Source organism: Aotus nancymaae, unplaced genomic scaffold (assembly GCF_030222135.1).
Source record: "Aotus nancymaae isolate 86718 unplaced genomic scaffold, 86718_ANA_hifiasm-v0.15.2.pri h1tg000057l, whole genome shotgun sequence".
Lineage (NCBI taxonomy): Eukaryota > Metazoa > Chordata > Mammalia > Primates > Aotidae > Aotus > Aotus nancymaae.
The window spans coordinates 47,794,664-47,815,568 of record NW_026988471.1 but is presented as its reverse complement, the minus strand read 5'-3'; the positions used below and the strand labels follow the sequence as shown (position 1 = coordinate 47,815,568).

The 20,905-nt window shown below is 41.3% G+C and overlaps 2 protein-coding genes across 9 annotated transcripts in view; one reads left to right on the top strand and one right to left on the bottom strand.

Annotated features, from left to right (window-relative positions):
- The window catches only part of FSHR (follicle stimulating hormone receptor), a 194,234-nt gene extending 181,630 nt beyond the window's left edge, over positions 1–12,604 (top strand). For all 3 annotated transcript variants that reach the window (XM_012465479.3, XM_012465480.3, XM_064364068.1), the window contains exons 9-10: positions 6,257–6,442; positions 11,151–12,604. In XM_012465479.3, the coding sequence (XP_012320902.2) occupies positions 6,257–6,442; positions 11,151–12,396 (1,432 nt within the window). In that variant the 3' untranslated portion in view covers positions 12,397–12,604. The remainder of the gene's footprint in view (positions 1–6,256; positions 6,443–11,150) is intronic.
- Positions 1–20,905, bottom strand: part of LOC105726151 (uncharacterized) — a 532,480-nt gene that overhangs the window by 383,028 nt on the left and 128,547 nt on the right. The gene's annotated exons all lie outside the window — the stretch shown is intronic.

Sequence of the window (20,905 nt, the reverse complement as noted above, 5' to 3'; positions counted from 1 at the left end):
TCCTTTAATGCCCTCAAGTTGACAAAAATTAACTATCAGGGTCTCAATAATGTACTCCCATAAAGATGTGAATAATTGATGTCTTTTTTTGTTATTCTCCCCATGTATATTTGCATCATGAAAATGGAGAGTGTTTTCACAAAGGAATTAAAATCAATCATAAGATTTTTAGGCCATGGGGAAGAACTGTAGCCAGCAAATAGACCCGTGTGTGCATGAGTGTGTGTGCATGTTTTAGGAGAACAGAGAGCAAAAAAGGGAATCTATTGTAGTTAAGTCTCAAGTCACACTGAACGAGATCTACTTATCTTGTCTTTGTCCCTGCTAATATAAATTACTACGGAATTTTCTTAATCCATAGAGATACTAGAGATATGTTGTATTTTCTGTCAGTCCAAAATTTGGAAGTCTTGACAGGTCCTATGTTTGATCACTTCAGACAGTAAGCTTTAAGTAAACACCTCCACAAAGACTTATTTCCTTGTCATCCAGGAACCACTTTTGCTTAAAAATTTGCTTTATTGAACTTTAAGTAACTTTGCCTCTTTCCTACCAAGAGCTCCCTCCTTCAACATCTACCAATGAAAGATCTCAATCCCAGGACACTGACAAGATGCCTCTTCTCACAGCAGCAAACCCATCTTGTGCAAATGGCAGCAGCACATATGTCTTGTAGCTGTGATAAGAAGGAATCCAAAATAACAAGCTAGCTCCAGAACACTGAGCAAATGGAAAGGCAATGAAGTTTACCAAGGAGGCTTCCCAATCTAACACCTAAACATTGGATTGCATTCAAGTCAATCCACCCAGTGTATCATTCTACTTACTCCACAAGGCACGTCTGTCTCTCTGTTGACATTGCACAAGGTTGCTCCCTTTCTTGGTAACTTCGATATTCTCAGTCCCATATCATCACCTGCTGCAGAAGAACCATTTTCTTGAGCTCACTTCAAGTCTAGATTTCTGGATTTCTGAGTCTGCCTTCCATTCATCTCCCCTTAGAATTAGCTCTTTTATAAAATTTTCTCCAGCCTCTCATTTCTATTACAATGCTGAAGCATCTCTGCTTATCAGACAACTACTTACTGAGTAGATTTTATGAGCCCAAATCTATGCCAGAAATGGTACAGAACACAAAAGTGTCTTAATAATGTCTGCTCTCAGGGCACCTGAAATCTGACTGAGGAGACAAACATACATGAAAAGACAACCATAGGAAACAATTGAAGACATAACACAAGGTGCAAGACTCTGCAATTTCTGGAAGTCAGAGGACATCAGTCAGCTGGGGTGATCTATTTCCTCTCCTAATCCTTCTACAATGTCACTCCCCAGTATATCTTCAAACAAAGCAATAAGTTTCTAGATACTTACTATATGAAAGGTACTTCTGAGAATGCTAGAGACTTCTACCTTCAAGAAGAGATAAAACACAAATAGCTGGTACATAAAACAAAAGATAGTAAGTGGTAAGAGAGGCAAAAAGTATGTAGGCTGTAATGCTATTGCATTCTTACTGGCTTTCAAGGAAAAATTACGTCTTCAACTGTTAAACGTTATGAAGACCTCAACAGAGTCTGTTTTGGTTCTCTGTTGCCTCATTAAAATTTAATGGCTTAAAACAACCATTCCATTTTGCTCACAATTTTGTGTCAGACATTTGGATGGCTGTCCCTGATCCATGCATTGTCAGCATGGGTGGCTGACTGTCTGCGGGTCCACTTCCAAGTTGTCCCCATCACTTGTGTGCCTGGCACACACATCTGTGCTTATTGGGGTGTGTGTGTGGGGGGGGTGCCTTCTCTAACTCTGTCCATATGGCATCTCATTCCCCAGGACCTCTCTGCATGGTTTAGGCTTTTACTAATGTGTCAGCTTTAGGGTATTCAGAGATCTTTCATGGCAGCCAAAGACTCTGTAAGGCCAATGTAGAAGATATCAGTGCTCTTAAAGGCTAAGTCTATAATGAATAGCAACACTTCTATCATACTCTTTTATCCAAAGACATCACAGTTCAGCCCAGATTCAAGGGGAGAATAAATAAACTCTGTGGTGGATTAAAGATGACTGCAAATTCTTTGACACTCTTCCCTTGATAAGAAAGAGTGTCAAAGAATTTGCAGTCATCTTTAATCCACCACAGAGTTTATGACATAATACAATGATATTCCATGAAATATAAAAACTTGTTTTTCTTTAGAATCTTCAATTAATCCAATTTTATATCATAAACTCAAGGAGGAGGCATAATTAAGAAAAATCATCTGTTTTGTATTCCTCATTTGGAAAAATATGAAAAATATTCATGAAAGGAAATGATAGCCTTGGTCTAAATTGTTCCTAAAAGACTTTTAAAATCTTTTAATCTCATTTCTTGGATGGAGTCTTGAATTGTTAGAGACAAAACAGGGAGTTGGGTCTCAGCCTTTGCTCTTTCCACGTTTGAAAAAAAAAAAAAAGAGGAAGCCAAATGCCAGATGAGATAAGACCCTGGTCACAGAAAACAGGGCAAGTGTCACTAACAGAACTGGCTAGAAGAGAGATAGCCAAAAGAGAGAAACCAGACAGATCTCCTGTAGCAAAGAAAAAAGTTGACAATCTCTAAAACAATGTTAAGTACAAATGGAAAGAAGGCAGGGACAGCAGCAGAGAGCAAAGAATCTTCACAGAAACAGGGTTTCTGGGCCAGACTCTGATCTCCAGGGACCCCAAATCTGAAGAATCATAATACAAGGGAGGGAGCTAGATAAGATGCCCTGGAACACCAGGACGTTTACCCTTTGGTGACAGCAATGAGTGTTATGAGAAGTAATTTGATTCCAGACATATGTGCTATATAAAGTCAAGAAGGTTTTCTGAGAGTTTTGATATGGGTTATGAGAGAAAGAGAGGAGTCAAGGATGGCATCAAAGTTTTTACACAAACAACTGGAAAGGCGGGCCATGTTTTCAGAAAAGATCGAGAAGGCCATTTTTATTATCCAAAGCCTGACCCGCCTATTAGACATACAAGTGGAGATTATAAGAAGGCAATTGAATATGAGTCTGGATTTCAAGAGAAAGAGGTAACCTAGAAATACAAATTTTAGAGCCATCAGCACATAAATGGTGTTTACGTCATAAGACTGGATAAGCTTACCTACAGAGTAAGTGAAGATGGAGGAATAAAAGTATGGGTGCTGAGTTCATGGGTGCTCCTAAAGTTGGAGGTCAGGGAGGAACCAGCAAATAAGAAGGAACTTCCAATGAACTAGGAAACAAGTATTACTGGATATAAAGAAAGTTACCAGGAAGGTATAAAATTTCTGAATTTGTATGAGCCTTAAAAAGTCATCAAAAATATATAAGGCAAAAATTGACAAAACTAGAAGTATACAAATCCAAAATCATAGTTGGAGATTATAATACAATTTTCTCAGTAGTGACAGAACAAAGAAGCAAAAAAAAATCAATAAGTATATGGGATATTTGATCTAATTGACATCTAACAAAGAGGGGACTATGTGTAAAACACACATACACACACACACAGACACAAACACACATATGTGTGTGAGTGTGTATATATATCATAAAAGTAACTGTTAGTTCTGAAAATGAAAGTCTGCCTGAATGTAAGTCTGGAAGTACAGCAGTCCAGAGAATGGCAATATTAATCACTACTAACCCTAGGACTTGAGGAACAAATGAGGAAATCATCTTACTGATGTCCAGGAACTAGGGCAACTGGTAGAAGCTGGATCCTCTGAGAATCTGTTCAGTGAGAGCTGGAGTCACAGAAAAGACTTAGTTGCTGCCTGAGTCAAAGGAGGGATGAGATATGCCCTTTTACCTACCCTTCAATCTCCCACCAGTGCCATTTGCTAAATCCAATTGAAAGCTGATTGATAGGGTGGTACCTGGGAAACGGAACTGCAGGGATTATCCCTCCTGCAACACAGAGCAGAGCGCAGAGAAGGGCATGACATGGATGTGAGAGAAATCAGGCAAATGACCGACACTCTATCCAGTGACTTGTCCTTCATCCTTGGAGCAATGAGGAGTCATTGAAGGGTTTGAAGCAGGAAGTCACAACCTGATAGGCACTTTTTACATCTGTGGTATAAAGATTGCAATCGATGGTCATCAGGACAGTTATGAGACCATTGTGTTTGTCTAGGCAGAGATTATAGTGACTTAGACCAAAGTAACAGGAGAGGAGGGACGTAGACCAATTCAAAACACATTTAAAAGTTAGGCTTGAGAGAACAAGAGACTGATGTCCTATGAGGGAGTCAAGGATGGCGCCCAGGTTTCCATTATGAACAACAGGGGAAATTGGAAGAGTCATTTGCTGAGATGGAAAAAAACAAGGAGGAAACATATTTACAAGAAAGATGGTAAGTTCAGTTTTAATGCCTACAAGTCATCAAAATGGTGGGGTTCAAAGAATTGATTATCTGGACCTGGAGTTCAGGAGCAGGATCTGAATGGAAATACACATTTTGGAAGCCATCAGCACATGACTGGTGCCTGAAACTAAGGGAATGAGTGAGATCACCTGAAAAGATTGGGTATAGTCAGAAGAGGTCTGGGTTTAGAGAAATACCAATATTTAAAGAACAGATAAAAGAGAAGTAAAACAAAAAATATCAAATAGAAGTCAAAGGAGATGTCAGAGGAAAATGTATCAAAGAGAATATGATGCCAATAAAGACAGTATCTCAGAAAGAAGGAGGATTTTACCTGTGAAATATAATTGCAAAATCAGGGAGATCAGAACTAGGACATGGACTTAGTGAGTATTATTTCTCCCGAGGTTTGGGAGAAACTCAGTTGGATTGTGAGATGAGGAAATATTGACATCAAGTACGAACAAACTAGTATAAGTTGGCTTGGGAAATGGAAGTGACAAATAGGGCAATAGTTAGGGATGGGTTTCACCGGACAATAGGAAGCCATTATAAATTTTTGAGCAAGATAATTACACAATGAAAAGAAGACTTTGAAAATGAAATTTTTACCAGATTGTGAGAGCATATGGGGTAGCAAATATATATTCACACCCCCAAGATTCATTACTCTGAGTGCCTACTGCTTTGATTTACAGGGAATGCCAACATTAAAAGATTCTTCTTCCTCAAGTATATCCAAGGGTCCCCAGGGATGCTGAAATGAACTCATCCTGGTCATCACTTGCTTCCATCCCCATCAGAAGCACCCACTCATGGCCAAGCTGTTGGCCCCAACAGGTCCAAGCTGGTGCCATTTAAATCTCCTCATTCTCACCAGCTTGTCTTGGTTTTGGGGATTGCAGCTACCAGCGGTGCTGCCAGAAAAGCACCCACATCACTGGTGTTGCTGCCAGAAAGGATAGAACTTGCAGCCCATCAGGGGCAGGGATCTGGTTAAAACTGGCCATTTGTGCTGAGGTCTAATGGACAAGCAGACTTTCCTACAAAACAAGAACAACTGTTTCTTTCTCACACTCTGTGCAATGTTTACTAAGAATAGTTGCCAGACGTTAAGTGTTGTCTGTTGGTTAGGAAGTTCTTCATGTACTTTAACTCATCTAATTTTCACAACAATTGTCTGAGGTAGATACGATTTTTATCTTCCCATTTTACAGCTGAGAAAACTGAACCACGAAGAAGTGACATACTTGACCAAGGTTATAAATCTAACAGGGAGAGGGGCAAGGTACATATGCAGGCAGGTCTGCTGTAGATGCCAACTTCATAACCACCACTCTGTACTGCCACTCGGACTTTGTGCTAAGACTGCCCCTACTGCCTGCCAGACTCTTCTTCCCCTTGTGTGTTTCCTTCTTGCCCCTTTTTCTGAAATTTGGCCACAGATTCTACTCCAGCTCATCAGAAATATTTTTATAGCTGGTTTTATGGTACAGGCAAATGGTCTCAATCTCTTAGTCCCATGCAAATTAGCAGGTACAAATAGACTGTAGAAGGGAAGGTGGCTAATTCTACTCACCAGCAACACTTATGCCCCAAATTAGCCAGTATATAAGTATATCCAGGAATCAGAGTGGCCTGTTATCTAACTCCTCCCACAAGGAACAGAAGGACCAGGACTCCTACAGAACCAAATGTCCTATTAGCCAAATATTGATCTGGCCAAGGCGTGATGGAGGAACCAGAGTCTCTCTCCTTCATCCACATAAGAAAATCACTAGAGTGTCTGCTATTTTGCCTGCTAACCAAGAACAAAAAGTTTTAAGTCCATAATAATCCTGTTATATTTACCTTTTCTCTTTATAGAGATATTTCAAGAACAAGGATCCATTCCCTGCCCAGCTATGGCTTAGAAAATCTTAAGAAGCTGAGGGCCAAGTCGACTTACAACCTAAAAAGACTTCCTAGTCTGGAAGAGCTTGTCGCCCTCATGGAAGCCAGCCTCACCTATCCCAGCCATTGCTGTGCCTTTGCAAACTGGAGACGACAAATGTGAGTCCATCCTTCGAGCCCTGCTTGGGCATTTCCCCAGTGTAGAACTTACTCCACAATTTCTACCTATCTGTGACATGAAGAGAATCTACCGGCGGAGAGAGTTCCCTGTCTCAAGTTCTTTGGCACATTCTGGGTCAAAAATTCAGTTTTGTGGAGAGTGAGAAATGGTTGAATTCTTTCATTTCCTTGAATATGGGCTTACAGGAGATGGCTACCCATGGGACAGAACATATACGAATACTAAATGTGAAAATGTTAAAAATCCTAAGCATAGTGCCTGACTCAGAGTTGGTGCATAATATCTGTTCCCTTTTTCCTTCGTACCATTATGGATTTAATCCTTCAAGTCCCAAACTCTGCACCTGATAAATGCCCCAGCCTACTTTCATCCATGTCATCTTTGGCAGGGAGATACATAAATCCCATGCCAGAGACTGATGTACATGTCTGCAGCAGCACATCCCAATCACACTGTGCCTCTCAAATCCACCTCGGGATCTTACGACCTCACGGGGAGGACAAAGTTTAAGACATCTTGTTACTTTGGCTTTCAAAGAAAGCCAGGTCAAGGAAGCCCAGTCTTAAAGAGGACAATCTAAACAGAGACAAGTCCTAGTGGCTAACTGGTTGAAAAAAAAAGTGAGGTAATCATCGACAGGATCTGGAGACAGTGAAGAGAAAGTCGCCTTAGAGATTGCATACACATTTCAGACATTGAAACAATCCACTGGACGTAAGAACTTACTGAGTATCAGAGTTCTCAAAGCTCTCTCACTCTCCTGAGCTCACCTACACAAGCCATATCATGTAGTTGCACTCATCAAATGATGGCTTTTCATTACTCTTATACAGTAGCCTAAAACTAATACAGCTTTCCTATGATATTATTTCACTGTTTAACAATCTCCTCTACTAGTCAACGTTTAACATACATTGACCGGTCTGTTTGAACATCTCTCTTGCTCAAAAGCAAAACAAAAAAGGCAACAAAACAGCACACACTCTAAAATATTTTCAAAGTAGCTGTCAGTCTCTATTCAGACCCTTTTGGAGGATTTATAGAAAAATAGCTGGTTTTCAGAATTCTCATGCATCACTGGGATATTATCCAGAATGGGCACTCTTCATAGATTAGCTCAAGAGCCAGGAAATGTCTTCCCAATAACCAGAATTCTTACAGTCCTGGGCTGAAGCAGAGGCTTGCCTCTTTTATATTGCAGACAAGAATTATTCTATCTAGAGTGAGAAAGATACCAATTTTCCACCACGTCCCTGGAACTGAATACCCTGAAGGAGAAATAAAGAACATTAAGAGTGGACAGGCAAGGTGGCTCATACCTATAATCCTAGCACTTTGGGAGGCCAAGGCAGAGTAATTCCTTGAGCCCAGGAATCTGAGACCAGCCTGGGCAACGTGGTGGGACCTCTTTTCTACAACAAATGAACAAAATTAGCCAGGTGGGGTGGCGCATGCCTGTGGTCCTAGCTACTTGGGAGGCTGAAATGGTAGGATTGCTCAAGTCCGGGAGGTCAAGACTGCAGTGAGCCATAATCGTGCCACTGTACTTCAGCCTGGGCAGCAGAGTAAAACCCTGTCTTAAAAAAAAAAAAAAAAAAAAAAAAAAACGAAGTAAAGAATTGTTAAGATCACTGTGAGAGCAGCTTGCCGTGTGCCATCTGGCCCAACTCCAACACACCCCAATTTGTTATCTCATAGTGTTGCTCAGATTCCTCTAGACATGGCCTCAAGGCTCTCCCCACCAGAATCTCCACATCTGCCTTCTATTGTCCCAGGACATGAGGCCTCCTCTGATCCCTCCAGACCACTCAGCGCTCATACCATCCAGGCCTGTCAGGGTACTGCAAGGGAGAGGAACATGGTTCTTTCACAACATGCCAAAATGAAGTAACAACAATTGCAAAGGGTGGTTTTTATTTTCTATTTTTAGCAATGAATATTTGACTTTATCAAATTCACACACAAATTATGCTATTCAGAAGGTAATTTCAGATGTATTTTTTCAATAGTGTCATTTCATTGTATATCATAGTGAGTGTGGTTTGGTAGTGGGATTCGAGTTTTAACTTGTATGATGAAATTATTTTTCTGATCCTGGTTTGGAAATAATGCCCAGAGTGTAAACATGAGGCCCCTGTGACTAAAACGCTGGCCCGTGGTCCTCCTGGACTCTTTCCAAAAGTTCCAATCAACTACACTCTTCATTTGTCATTGAACCAGATATTTCCCTGTCACAATTCTGTATTCAATTTGCATTACTTTGCTTTTATTATTTTTTATTGTTAAATACAATAAAAGTTGTGTTTCTTCACAACTCAGTGTTGTGAAGACCATTTCTTCACAAAGAAGAGTTAAATTGATGTGCTGTGGCATATGATTCTAAGTACGCACATAGGGCCTAGACCTTGACAAGAATTCCATAAGTAACCACCGTCACGAAGAGGAACTTGTAGAAGCATCCACATTTTCACAATACAAAACGGTTCATACTGTTGACATTTGCTGAGTACTCACTGACAAGCACTGTAACACTCTGTGTCTTTATCTCATTTAATTTCCACGAGGTAATATTATTACTCCTTTCTCACAGAGACAGAAACTGAGGCTCAGAGATACTAAATAACTTGACCTACACTGAGCAAACAGGTCCAAATCTGGTCTGCTGCCTCCAAAGCTCAGGCTGCGGGACACTGCCACGCCTCCCCCAAGCATCTGTTCACTGACTGACCGGAGTCCAAGAGTGCCACTTTTCAAACTGACCCTAAACTGAATTCCCAACTCCTTATGATAGTTAGGATTTTCCAAGGTACTGCAGAGGCAAGACCCGACGTCCCTCAGTTTCCACTTCTGTTTCTGTTCTTGTCTCAGAGACATAAGTTATTTACCTTTCTCCTTACTTCATGTCAGTGGGTCACCTCTGTTTCAGAAAAGGGAAGCACAATATTTAAAATATGTGGACAGCTGTATCAACAATAAAAATCTTCACAGATGCTGACCATAAGCCCCAGGAAGTGAAGGCTATTTCTGGAGAGTTAAGTCAGATCTAAGGCCAATGAACCAAACTGCAGTCAGCAAGTACCAGGTTACTTACTTTCTCTTCCTAGAATCAGGCTGCAGCTAACTCACCGACAGGGTTCAGGAGTCCAGAGTTAGCCTAAGGACCACAGGATAACCCTCTTACCCCCTCTATGCCCATTATGGAGCCTGCCTCACCTTTGTTGGAAGACTGCTGACGAAACCAAAACATTTTCTGGGCTCTGTTTCCATTCGCTTGCAATTCTGTATATGTTAATCATTTAGTCTTTAAAAAAAAAAAAAAAAATCCCTTGGACCAAGGGAAAATGACTTCCTGGCAATTCAATTCACTCTTCTAGGGGTGAGAGAGGAGAGCATTCTTCCTAACAGCCCCTTTTCATCCAGGTGGATAAGGAAAGGTTCAGTCCATGTATAATAGGTTGGAATTCCTGGCAGGACTCATCCTTTAGCATCAGATGGAGTCTACCTCCTCCCCTCTCCCAGCAACCTCTTTCCTTCTTATGAGGGTTTTAGTGCTCACTTCCCTACTTATATCTGAGATTATGTCAAGGTTTAAGGAAAACAGTCACTTAATATTGCTGTGAACTTACCCCTTGGGGAAGGAGAGAAAGGTAGGAATGTGTATGTGTGATTTTTTTTCCATCCAAAAAGGTCCCAGTGTAAAATAGTCCCATTTCATAAGCCTTTACTTACAAAGAGCAGTATTACCTTCCACAACTCTACATGCAGAGTATTGAGAGACACTACTCTGGAGTAGAATATTTATGGGTGTACTCATGGATTGAGTATTTATCACTTGGATTTCATTCAAATCCCTCTGTACGTACCTCTATCCTGTTGACAAGGCCTCTTGTACATTAGGGTTTAAAGGCAGTAAAGTGAGCCCAAGGACAGCTAGGCTCCCCAGAGGATGAGTTACATTCTCAGAATAAATTATGTCCTTTTGCAACTTGTACTTGCTCTCTGGGGAACTCACTAGAAAACTAATATGAGAGAGCCAGGCTTATGTTGCAGACAAACACATGCCTGGGGCCTATTGTGGCCCCCAGAAAGTGAGATAATAAAGAACAGGAAAGACCCTGATAACATTTCAGGCGAATTAGCTGGCCTCCGAATAGCCTGAGTACCAAAGAGCCAGGGAGTAGGGGGTGGCTGGGAAATAACTACAGATTCTGATCCCCTAATTTATGCAGATAAGAGAAGCAAATAAGTTCTCATTTGAGTGAGAGAACAGTCTGGATCTCCCAGTGATTTGAGTGTAAAGGAATAGGAGTTTGCGCTACCCAGGCATATTAAGAGATAGCTGGATGGAGATGGGAGAAGGAAAAGGGCAGTGCTGATACCAGGTCTATAAATTATTTTCACTTAACAGCAAGGCTTAGTCTCAGGCGCCTTCCTCCCCACATTCAGGTTGTGGCAAGATGGTTTCCCCAGTGGGTCATCCAACTCTAGTAATATATATACAAGTTGTTATATTCACTTACAGTAAGCAGCATTAACCCTTGAGCTTAGCCTGAAGGGCAGATATGATGTGATAAGAAAAAAAAATCTCAGGAAGAAACCCATCATTTCTACCCTGCACAAAGACAATGATGTATTTGCTACTCTGGATCTGAGATGTTGATTCTATTTCTTTTTGTATTTTTCTAGCTCTGTGCTTCATCCAATTTGCAACAAATCTATTTTAAGGCAAGAAGTCGATGATATGACTCAGGCTAAGGGTCAGAGAGTCTCCCTGGCAGAATACGATGAGTCCAGTTACAGCAGAGAATTTGACATGATGTACAGTGAGTTTGTTTATGGCTTATGCAATGAAGTGGTTGATGTGACCTGCTCCCCTGAGCCAGATGCATTCAACCCATGTGAAGATATTATGGGGTACAACATCCTCAGAATCCTGATATGGTTTATCAGCATCCTGGCCATCACTGGGAACATCATAGTGCTAGTGATCCTAACTACCAGCCAATATAAACTCACAGTCCCCCGGTTCCTTATGTGCAACCTGGCCTTTGCTGATCTCTGCATTGGAATCTACCTGCTGCTCATTGCCTCAGTTGATATCCACACCAAGAGCCAATATCACAACTATGCCATTGACTGGCAAACTGGAGGAGGCTGTGATGCTGCTGGCTTTTTCACTGTCTTTGCCAGTGAGCTGTCAGTCTACACTCTGACAGCCATCACCTTGGAAAGATGGTATACCATCACCCATGCCATGCAGCTGGACTGCAAGGTACAGCTCCGTCATGCTGCCAGTGTCATGGTGGTGGGCTGGATCTTTGCTTTTGCAGCTGCCCTCTTTCCCATCTTTGGCATCAGCAGTTACATGAAGGTGAGCATCTGCCTGCCCATGGATATTGACAGCCCTTTGTCACAGCTGTATGTCATGTCCCTTCTTGTGCTCAATGTCTTGGCCTTTGTGGTCATCTGTGGCTGCTACACCCACATCTACCTCACAGTGCGGAACCCCAACATCGTGTCCTCCTCTAGTGACACCAGGATCGCCAAGCGCATGGCCATGCTGATCTTCACCGACTTTGTCTGCATGGCACCCATTTCTTTCTTTGCTATTTCTGCCTCCCTCAAGGTGCCCCTCATCACTGTGTCCAAGGCAAAGATCCTCCTGGTCCTGTTTTACCCCATCAACTCCTGTGCCAACCCCTTCCTCTATGCCATCTTTACCAAAAACTTCCGCAGAGATTTCTTCATTCTACTGAGCAAGTTTGGCTGCTATGAAATGCAAGCCCAAATTTATAAGACAGAAACCTCGTCCACTGCCCACAACTCCCATCCAAGGAATGGCCACTGCTCTTCAGCTCCCAGAGTCACCAATGGTTCCAGTCACATACTTGTCCCTCTAAGTCATTTGACCCAAAAGCAAAACACAATGTGAAAATGTATCTGAGTGATGAATGATACCTCAGTCTTGCCTTTGAAGAGTATGCCACAGATAGCTGACAGTGCTTTTACATATTTCATCTAATTTAATCTTCCTGGCATACCTTTAGAGTAAATTGGTCAGGAACTATTAGTTCCATGTGATACATTGGGAAGCTGAAATATTAGTAACAACAATAATCATTAAAAAATACAATACTACATCATATGTTTTATCCTTATGTATGTTGGTTTTGAACATTATGTTCAAAGTGCTTTTGTTCATTTTATCTCAACTAATCTCTGTTAAATAAACAGGACAGGGAATATTCTTAGAGTTTTACAAATGAGGAAACCAAGACTCAAAGAGTTAAATGACTTGTTCAAAATTGTTTGGTTTGTAAGAGGCAGAGCCAGGATTAGGTATTCCGACTCCCAGAGAATCTCCAAGAGAAGCACCATGGTATTCATTCATTTATTCATTCATTCAACAAATATTTATTGAAAACCCATGTGAAGCCTTTGTAAGGTGTCAACGTGGATAGGTTTGAAATACCTTTCCCAGAATTCCCTTCCTCATGTGTTTCCAGCTAGGGTGAGCCACAGTGAAGACCTAGGAAAAGAGGAGGGCAGAGGGAAATGGCAGCCATTTTGTAGCTCGGCACACTTTGTTGTTGATGCTGATTCAGCTCACTACCTGTGGAGCAGCAGCTGGGTCTGCAATTGCTCCACCTTTCCCTGCATCCTCCTTCAGGTTCGCAGACTGGTCCTGGGCCAGGTGTATTTGTTAAACTCCATGATAAAGGATCCAACTTCTGCAGGACACTTTTATCACCAAGGTCAGAGGCAATAAGAATGCAAGCAGGGCTCAGTGAGTGCTTGTGGAGTTCTACCTGTGCTGCTGCTTCCAGCATGCTGTGATCTTGCCTTTATGATCGCCCCAGTCTGAGGACATCAAGCTCCAGCATCAGCTGTGGAGACATCCTTACAAACACAGCTTAACCAGTTCCCCACAAATGTGTAAGTCTGTAATAAATATTTACCACCTACATATATCTACATGCATGCAAGTATATGACTGGTTCTGCTTCTCTACTTGAACCTAACACCTATTATATGACATGCATATGGACTGTAAGGTTAAGAACACAGCAGGTCCTCCACAATATGCCAGGACCTGACCTCACTAGGCTCAGCTGCGATTTCTGTAAACTAGAGCTGGTTATATATCTAACTTTTGAGCCTACTGTAAGAAGTGGATAAGAAAATGGTTGTGAAGTGCCTAGTTCTGTAACTGGCTTGGTAAAGGTTAGTTTACTTCTCTCGTCCCAGACCTGTGCCTGAACTAGTGCCCTCTCCTGATCTTCAGTCTAGAACTCATTCCATTATAGCATATTGTTCTTGATAAATAACCATACTACCCACATCTATTTTATAAATGACCCCATCTGGATAATTTAGGTCATAAATATCTACTATAAATTTCACCAAGCTCTGTGCCTTGGCTAGCACACAAAGCTCTGAGTCTCCTCTTTCAATGTCAGAAGCCAGTCCTTCTTCCTCTTACCCTTTGGCAAACATTTTAAAAGTTGATCCCAAAAGCATTAATGAGGAAGTCCTTATAGAGCCAGAAGAAAAAGCAATCATCTCTTCCCATGTGAACTGGCACCATTTCCATATATTGTGAGCATCAAGTGCAAAATAAAATAATTGTTCTTGTAAATCGTCTAGAGCTTCACTGTCTAGCACAGTGGCTGCTAGCCACATGTGGCTATTGAGCACCTGGACTGTGGCTAGCCTGGACTTAGATGTGCTGTAAGTGTAAAATACACACTGGATTCCAAATACTTAGTATTAAAAAAAAGGAAAATAGTTCAATAATCATTTTATTGATTGCATACTAGGACCATGTTGTTTGGGAGGTATCAGGACAAATACATTTAAAAATTAGTTTCACTTATTTATTTTAATGTTTTTTAATGTGGCTATATGAAAATTTTAAATTTCATATGTGGCTTGCATTTAAGGTTTACAGTACACTTCAATTGGAGAGCATTGATCTAGAACTATACAAAAATAAAGGGCTTTCAGCTAGCATTTTTCTTCCCAGCCCCTGTGCACTCATTTGCTGCACTGTTGGGCTGTCCCAGCTCCAGCTGCAGTCATTCATCTTCCTTATTTTCGACCACAGGCTACATATTTCTGAATTTGGACTCAAAAGCAAGTTGCAGCTAAATTAAAAATACAATAGAGTATTAATTATCCTACAACATAGCTGCTGATGACACATCACTTTAAGAAATCGTGGCTCTGATAGGCAAGAATGTGTTCAGAGACAAATATACAGCAAGAGACACTCAGAAGACATTTTTCCCTCACTATAATACTTCCTGTAAGAGATGAAACTTTTCTCAAATAAGCAAACATATTTATGGGTAAGCTAAATTCAGTGCTTCTAAATCCTTTAGACAAATCTGAAAGGAAAGACAAACATCCTACACTTCCTGTATTATAATAAAAACTATTGAAAGCCAGTGTATCAATCACTCTTCCCCCTAAAGGCAATTATACAGGTAACACCTCTAAAGTTGTACCTCCTGGAGTGGCGATCCAGTCCCAGAGTGGTGACCCAGAGGGAACACACACACATACACATACACATACACACACACACACACACACACACACGTTTCAGATTAATACAAGTTGGTTTTTTCTATTTTTTAAGTTTTTATTGCAAATCTCAAAAACCATGAAGAGGACAATAGCTCCCAGAGATTCCTTAAAGTACCCATATCTCCATGGGTAATACTGAAAATATTAATAACAAGTGCTGATCTCTCAGGATGGATATCGGCTGTGAACATTTCATTTGGCCATCCTGGTACAAACTCAATGAAATCCTTGCCTATTATCCCTGACCACACACTGGACCTGCTCCCATGTCTATTTCCTCAAATTTTCACCCATCATAAATTCCTTCAGCCCCATCCTGGAAAGCCTCTCATTTTGTCTTCCCTTCTCCCCACTTTCCTCCACATACTCCTTTGACTAAATCCCAAGAATATCTGACAAGGTAGGATCCTCCTTGGCGGGGTCAGAGCAAGGAGACTGAATGAGTAAATCCAGAGTGAAGGGGCAGAGAGAAGAGATGAACTAGATACACGAGTTGATAATCAATTTTTATCTTGTCGCATACAGATGCAGTAGTTCTGGTAAAGGGGATGGGATGGGGGGCACTGGAGAGTACTATTTCATTACAAGGCTCCATGCGCTAATCTTGGGGAACCCTTCAGACCTTGTTTCTGACAGAATAAATGGAGAAAGGAAGAGAATAAGAGGAAAAGCCCCCGGCACTTCCATCACCAAGATACTGCAACTCTTACCACAGGCGGTACTGTGCCTATTTAAGTCGGTATCACATGTCATTAGAAAAATTAGAAAAAAAAAAATCATTGAAACTGATGGCCACAAGCTTTAGGTTCATAAAGTATTTTATTTTATTAGGAAAGTTGGTAAAGGCACAAGCAGGGAAAAAACTTTCAGCTACTGCATACTAAGGGACACTGAAGAAAGAAGACAAATATATAGGATGTGTTGTTTGTTTAAAATGTAACTGAATCCATTATAGAGACTAAATAAAAGTCCACACAAAATAAAGCTCAACTATTAGGTTGTATTTGCTGACCCTCATCAAAATGCTTTCAGTGGCAAAAAGCAGAACTCTAAAAAAAGGCCAGTTACACATAAAATGCTCCAGGCTTGGATTGGTAGCTCAATGATCTCGAACACCCAGGACCTTTCCATCTTTTTGCTCTGCCATCTTTGGAATCTTCAGCCATGTCTTCCCTCATAATAGTATGTTGCTGTAGCAGTTCCAGATGCAACAGGCAGACATGACCAAATCCAGAAATAAAGAGATGTCTTTTCTTCTGTGCATCTCTCTTTTCAAAGGGATTAAATTTCTCCTTAAAGGCTGTAATAAAGCCTTCCTTTCTAATCATTACCTAAGATTGCTGCCCTGATCAAGAGAAGTCACAAAATGAGCCTCTGCCACATTCAGCCTCAAGTGGAAGGCAGGTCTGCCAGCAGGAAGGTGAAAGCAGGTACTAGAAGAGGGGGAATGAATGGGTAGGCAACCTCATCCTCCAAGCCAAGTCAACCCAAATCCTCTCTCATGGGGTGAAGCCAGTAGGATTCAAGATCAGGATACATATGGTAACTTTACACCTCACATCTCCTGTCTTCATCCCTCTTTCCTCCTTCCTCCACCATAACCTGCAGTACAGCTTCTTCTCTCCATGTAGTCTGTTCCATCCCTCCCTGAAACAAACCCTAGAAACTACTTAGATCTAAAGGCAACCACTAGAGTCCTACACTGTCCATGAAATCCTGTTTGAGAATAGGAGTGGAAAAGGAAAAGGAGAAAGAAAAGAGACAAAAGAAAAAAGAAGTAACAAATAAAAGAAATGCACCAGGATAGGAAAGAGGAGACATGAGGGAAAAAGAGAATAGCAAGACAAATATCAAGGAGAGGGGCAACATGAAAGAAAGCCAGGTCCTAACTGCGTCTCTTTGTGCCAATACTTGTTCTTCTTTGTCTTAAGAAAACCTATTAAACTTGTTGCAAAGAGTTCAACTCCAAACACTGAATGAGCTCAGTCTTAGATACCAGCAGAAAAGCCCAATGGACATACCATGATGGTCTAGGTTTCCCATACCTCCACATACCATGGTCTGGGGTCCCCAGATCTAGTTCAAAAAATGAGTAATGGAAAATATTTCTGAAGATATTTAAAGCCTCCTTGTGGGAATTCACTCAGGGTGATGGCAAAAAATATTAAGGGAAAAATATTAGAGAAAGTTAAAGAATATAGTCTCAAACCCTTTTGGAAGGCCTAAGGGTTTTTTCATAGTTTCAGTAGAAGTTTCAGCTGAGGGCAGCCTAAATCCCCTTTATATTTAGTTAATAGTAAAGCAAACAGCTAGAGTATGTGGGGGAGTTTACCTAAATAACTTATTTACTCATGTAGTCTTAAAACTAACCTTTGAGCCAAATAGGCCTCTGGAAGGTTGGGAGTCAACCAAGGAGATTACCCTCTAATGGTATTTGCTTTGAGCATGGGAACCTGTTCTTTAATCTTTCACTCTAGTGGTACTGACTCAAGCCTTTGTCAATTAAACTTTTTTGAATAAGTGTGAGTCTTACTGCCTGGTGGGGGCCAGCAGTCACAACTGTTTACAGCACTGTAAGTGGCCACAGACCCTCAGCCAAACTGGCAAAGCATAATATCTGTTTGTCAGTGTACTTTATTCATCTGTCATGCAGCTGGGATCTGTGGAACAGACCCCCGCAGGTGATGACCCCAACACCTCCCCGTGTCAGACATAAACTGTAAAGACAGCTTGATCCTTTTCATGACCCAAGGTCTTCATCATATTCTATTCTTCCCAACAGCATTAGTCACAGCCCCTGATCATTTTGATTTGGAATAGATAAGCTTCAAAAATATACTAAATCCCAAAGTCTGTAGGAGCAATCTATTTGTTGTGCTCTTGCTTCCTTTCCTTTTGTTATTTTGTATCACAGGAGTCCTTGAATCCTGAGACATTCCTTAAACACACACAAAAGAAGAATGTAAACAATTATCTTATTTGTGGTTATATTTTCCACACAGTAAGATGAAAAGGACATTGTCAGCTCTGCACTTAAAGAACTGTCAGACAATTTTCCCCCATGTATCATTAGCAAAGGTCGTTTAAACTGCCAGGTATTAATGAGTTGCTCAAAGATGTAGTTTGGCCAAGGAAGATTTAAAAGTTATTGTTTCACAGGCAGCAAAACCTGTACCACAAGATTTCTATCTCAAAAGAATGAAGCTACCAAACAGCTTTGTGTTTCTATTCTGGAAATCAGGCTGCCAGCAGAGTGTGAAGGTGAAGGCCACCCAGGGCACCTAGTAAGAGCTGGCCACCCAAATAACTACCTGCCTCCTGCAACTGAACAAGTTAGAAGGCATTGTGGCCCAGGAGCTGGAAGAATTATTCTTATGTGTCTTTGCAACTTGGGTTGGAGAATGAGCCTAGGAAGTGTGAAAACTGTGCCCAGCACCATCCACTACCAAGGACAGTCTGGCTTAACTCCCTATTGCACAGTCATGGAATTTCAGGACCGCAAGAAACTTACTTATCCAAGGCCCTCATTCAAAGATGAGAAATCAGGAGAATGAAGAGAAGAAATGACTTGTCCGAGGTAATATAATTAATACTAATCAAGTATGGATTGGAATCCAGCTGTGACTTCAAACAAGAGTTCTTCCTTATAATTTCCCCCTTAAGTCATGGGACTTGGGAATACATACAGCATGCTCATGACCCTGCCCCGCCAATACACACACACAAACATGCAGCCCGCACTTAAACAGAGCCAGCCCTCTTGAACTGAGGAGTCAGCCTAAAAACTTCCCATTCTAGGTAATTAGTATCAGGGCTGGTTTTTTAAGACTTTGAAAGAACTATGAGAATTCGCATTCTTCCACATCTGTTTGTATTGATTTCTAATGTCTGAATGTACCACTGGGAGGGAACAAGTTGGGTGCACTGACTTCTGATGACTGCCATAGAAGGTACAGAACTCCTGGCCTTTAACTCCACTCTTGCATGCTCCTCTTATATCCTTGAGGTAATCGCAAATGCTCTCTACCCAGAAGAGATTTAGGTCATTTCCTCGCCACAGAAAGCATAGGGAAGGGAAGCGAAAAGGAACTAAGGAGCAAAAAGGAAAGAAAGGAATAGGGCAGAGAAGAAGAGAGGGAATGAATGAAGAAAGGGAGGGAGGGAAAGAAGAAAGAAAATGTGAAAAATGTCATGAAGAATAGACTGCCTCCATCTATGAAGTAATGGGAAACCTTCATATACCACATCCCTACAGAGACCCCTGAAAAATTCTCACCTTCATCTATTCCCCGTGCAGTATGCTCTGCAACCAGCCTAGGCTTCCTAGTGCCACAAGCCAAGGCTTCTTCAGGAAATGGCCCAGGAAGCCCTCCCTCCACCTCGCACTGTTGGAGCATTGACTACAGATCCATCAGGCTAGTGTATCAAGCCCTCCTTCCTAGGAAGTCTGGAATGTATAAGGCAGTTTTCTGTGTATTTCAGTGAATAGCTTTAGATCAACAGTCAAGAAACTTATTTGTGAGAGGGAGCCTAACCAAAGACATAAGGGTCAGTATTTGGAGCTATGCAAATATTTGGTGTGGGGATAAATTATATCACTGGAAGCCACCTAGAGAAATCAAAAACTAACTCTGAACAAGCCCACACAATTCTGTTTTCCATTTATGCATTCCCTCATTCAACAAATATTTACTGAGTGCCTACTTTAAAGCAAGCACTATTCCAGTCACTGGAAATACAGTAGTAAATAAACAAAAATTGCTGTCCTATATATTCTAGTAGAGGTGACCAGTGACACACAAACTAAGTAAAATGCATGGATGTTAGGCAGTGACAAATGCTGGTGACAAAAAAATAAATCAGGGAAGAGGGACATGATGTGTGACACTGGGGGCTTCCCTGAGATGGTGACTTGAGTAGACCTGCAGGGAACGCAAAGTGAGACGTGCGGATATTGAGGGAAGAGTGTTCCAGGCAAAGGGCACAGCAAGCATAAAAGCCAAGGGACAGCGAACCTGGTTTGCTCCAGAAAAACAAGGTCCATGTGGCTGAAGCAGAGAAGACGGGGTGAGGGAGAGTGGCAAGAAATGAAGACAAAAAAGTACAGGAAACTGAATCATTTCAATTTCTCTGTTTCTAAAGGGGTGGAAGCAGCATGATTAAGAATAAAAAAAGATACCTGAAAGGTTGTAATAAGTATTAATTGAGCTTGTATGTGTAGATCGCCTAGCCCAGTATTTAACACTAGATCTTGAATTTCAGTCACTTTTCATTTCCTTTAACGGCTTGCTGCACCTCATCCTCCCCCTTTTCCACTCTCCCAGTTTCCCAGCCCTCACTCCAATTCTCTCCCACCATCAGCTCTCTGCCCTCCCCACAGCAAAGCTGCTTTCCTGTGGGGCTGTCACTTTCAAATAATATGATAAATGGTTCACACCATAGTGATAATAATCTCCTATATTTCAATGGGTTTTTTTTTTTACACATTCCAGAAGACATCAGCTTATTAGAACCTCAAAACATTCCTGTAGGTGGAAAGGAGGATACGGTTCCCTTGTTATAAAAGAAGAAATTACCATTCAAAGGTTAAGTGACCTATCTAGGTTATGCAGCTAAACAATGGCAGAACACGTGTAGAATTCAAATCCCTTGGTTCCAGTCTGGACTGTCGCTTTAATGACTGCCACAACTGAATGCATCCACTTCCTAGGGTTACATAAAAGTAGAGGTATTAGAAGCACTAGCCTTAACATGAATAAGGGCAGCAGCCTAGATCAGACACTACTGCAGCAACACTAGGCCAGCAGCTGACCAGGTACTGCATTATCACACAGCTGATGCTCACTGTC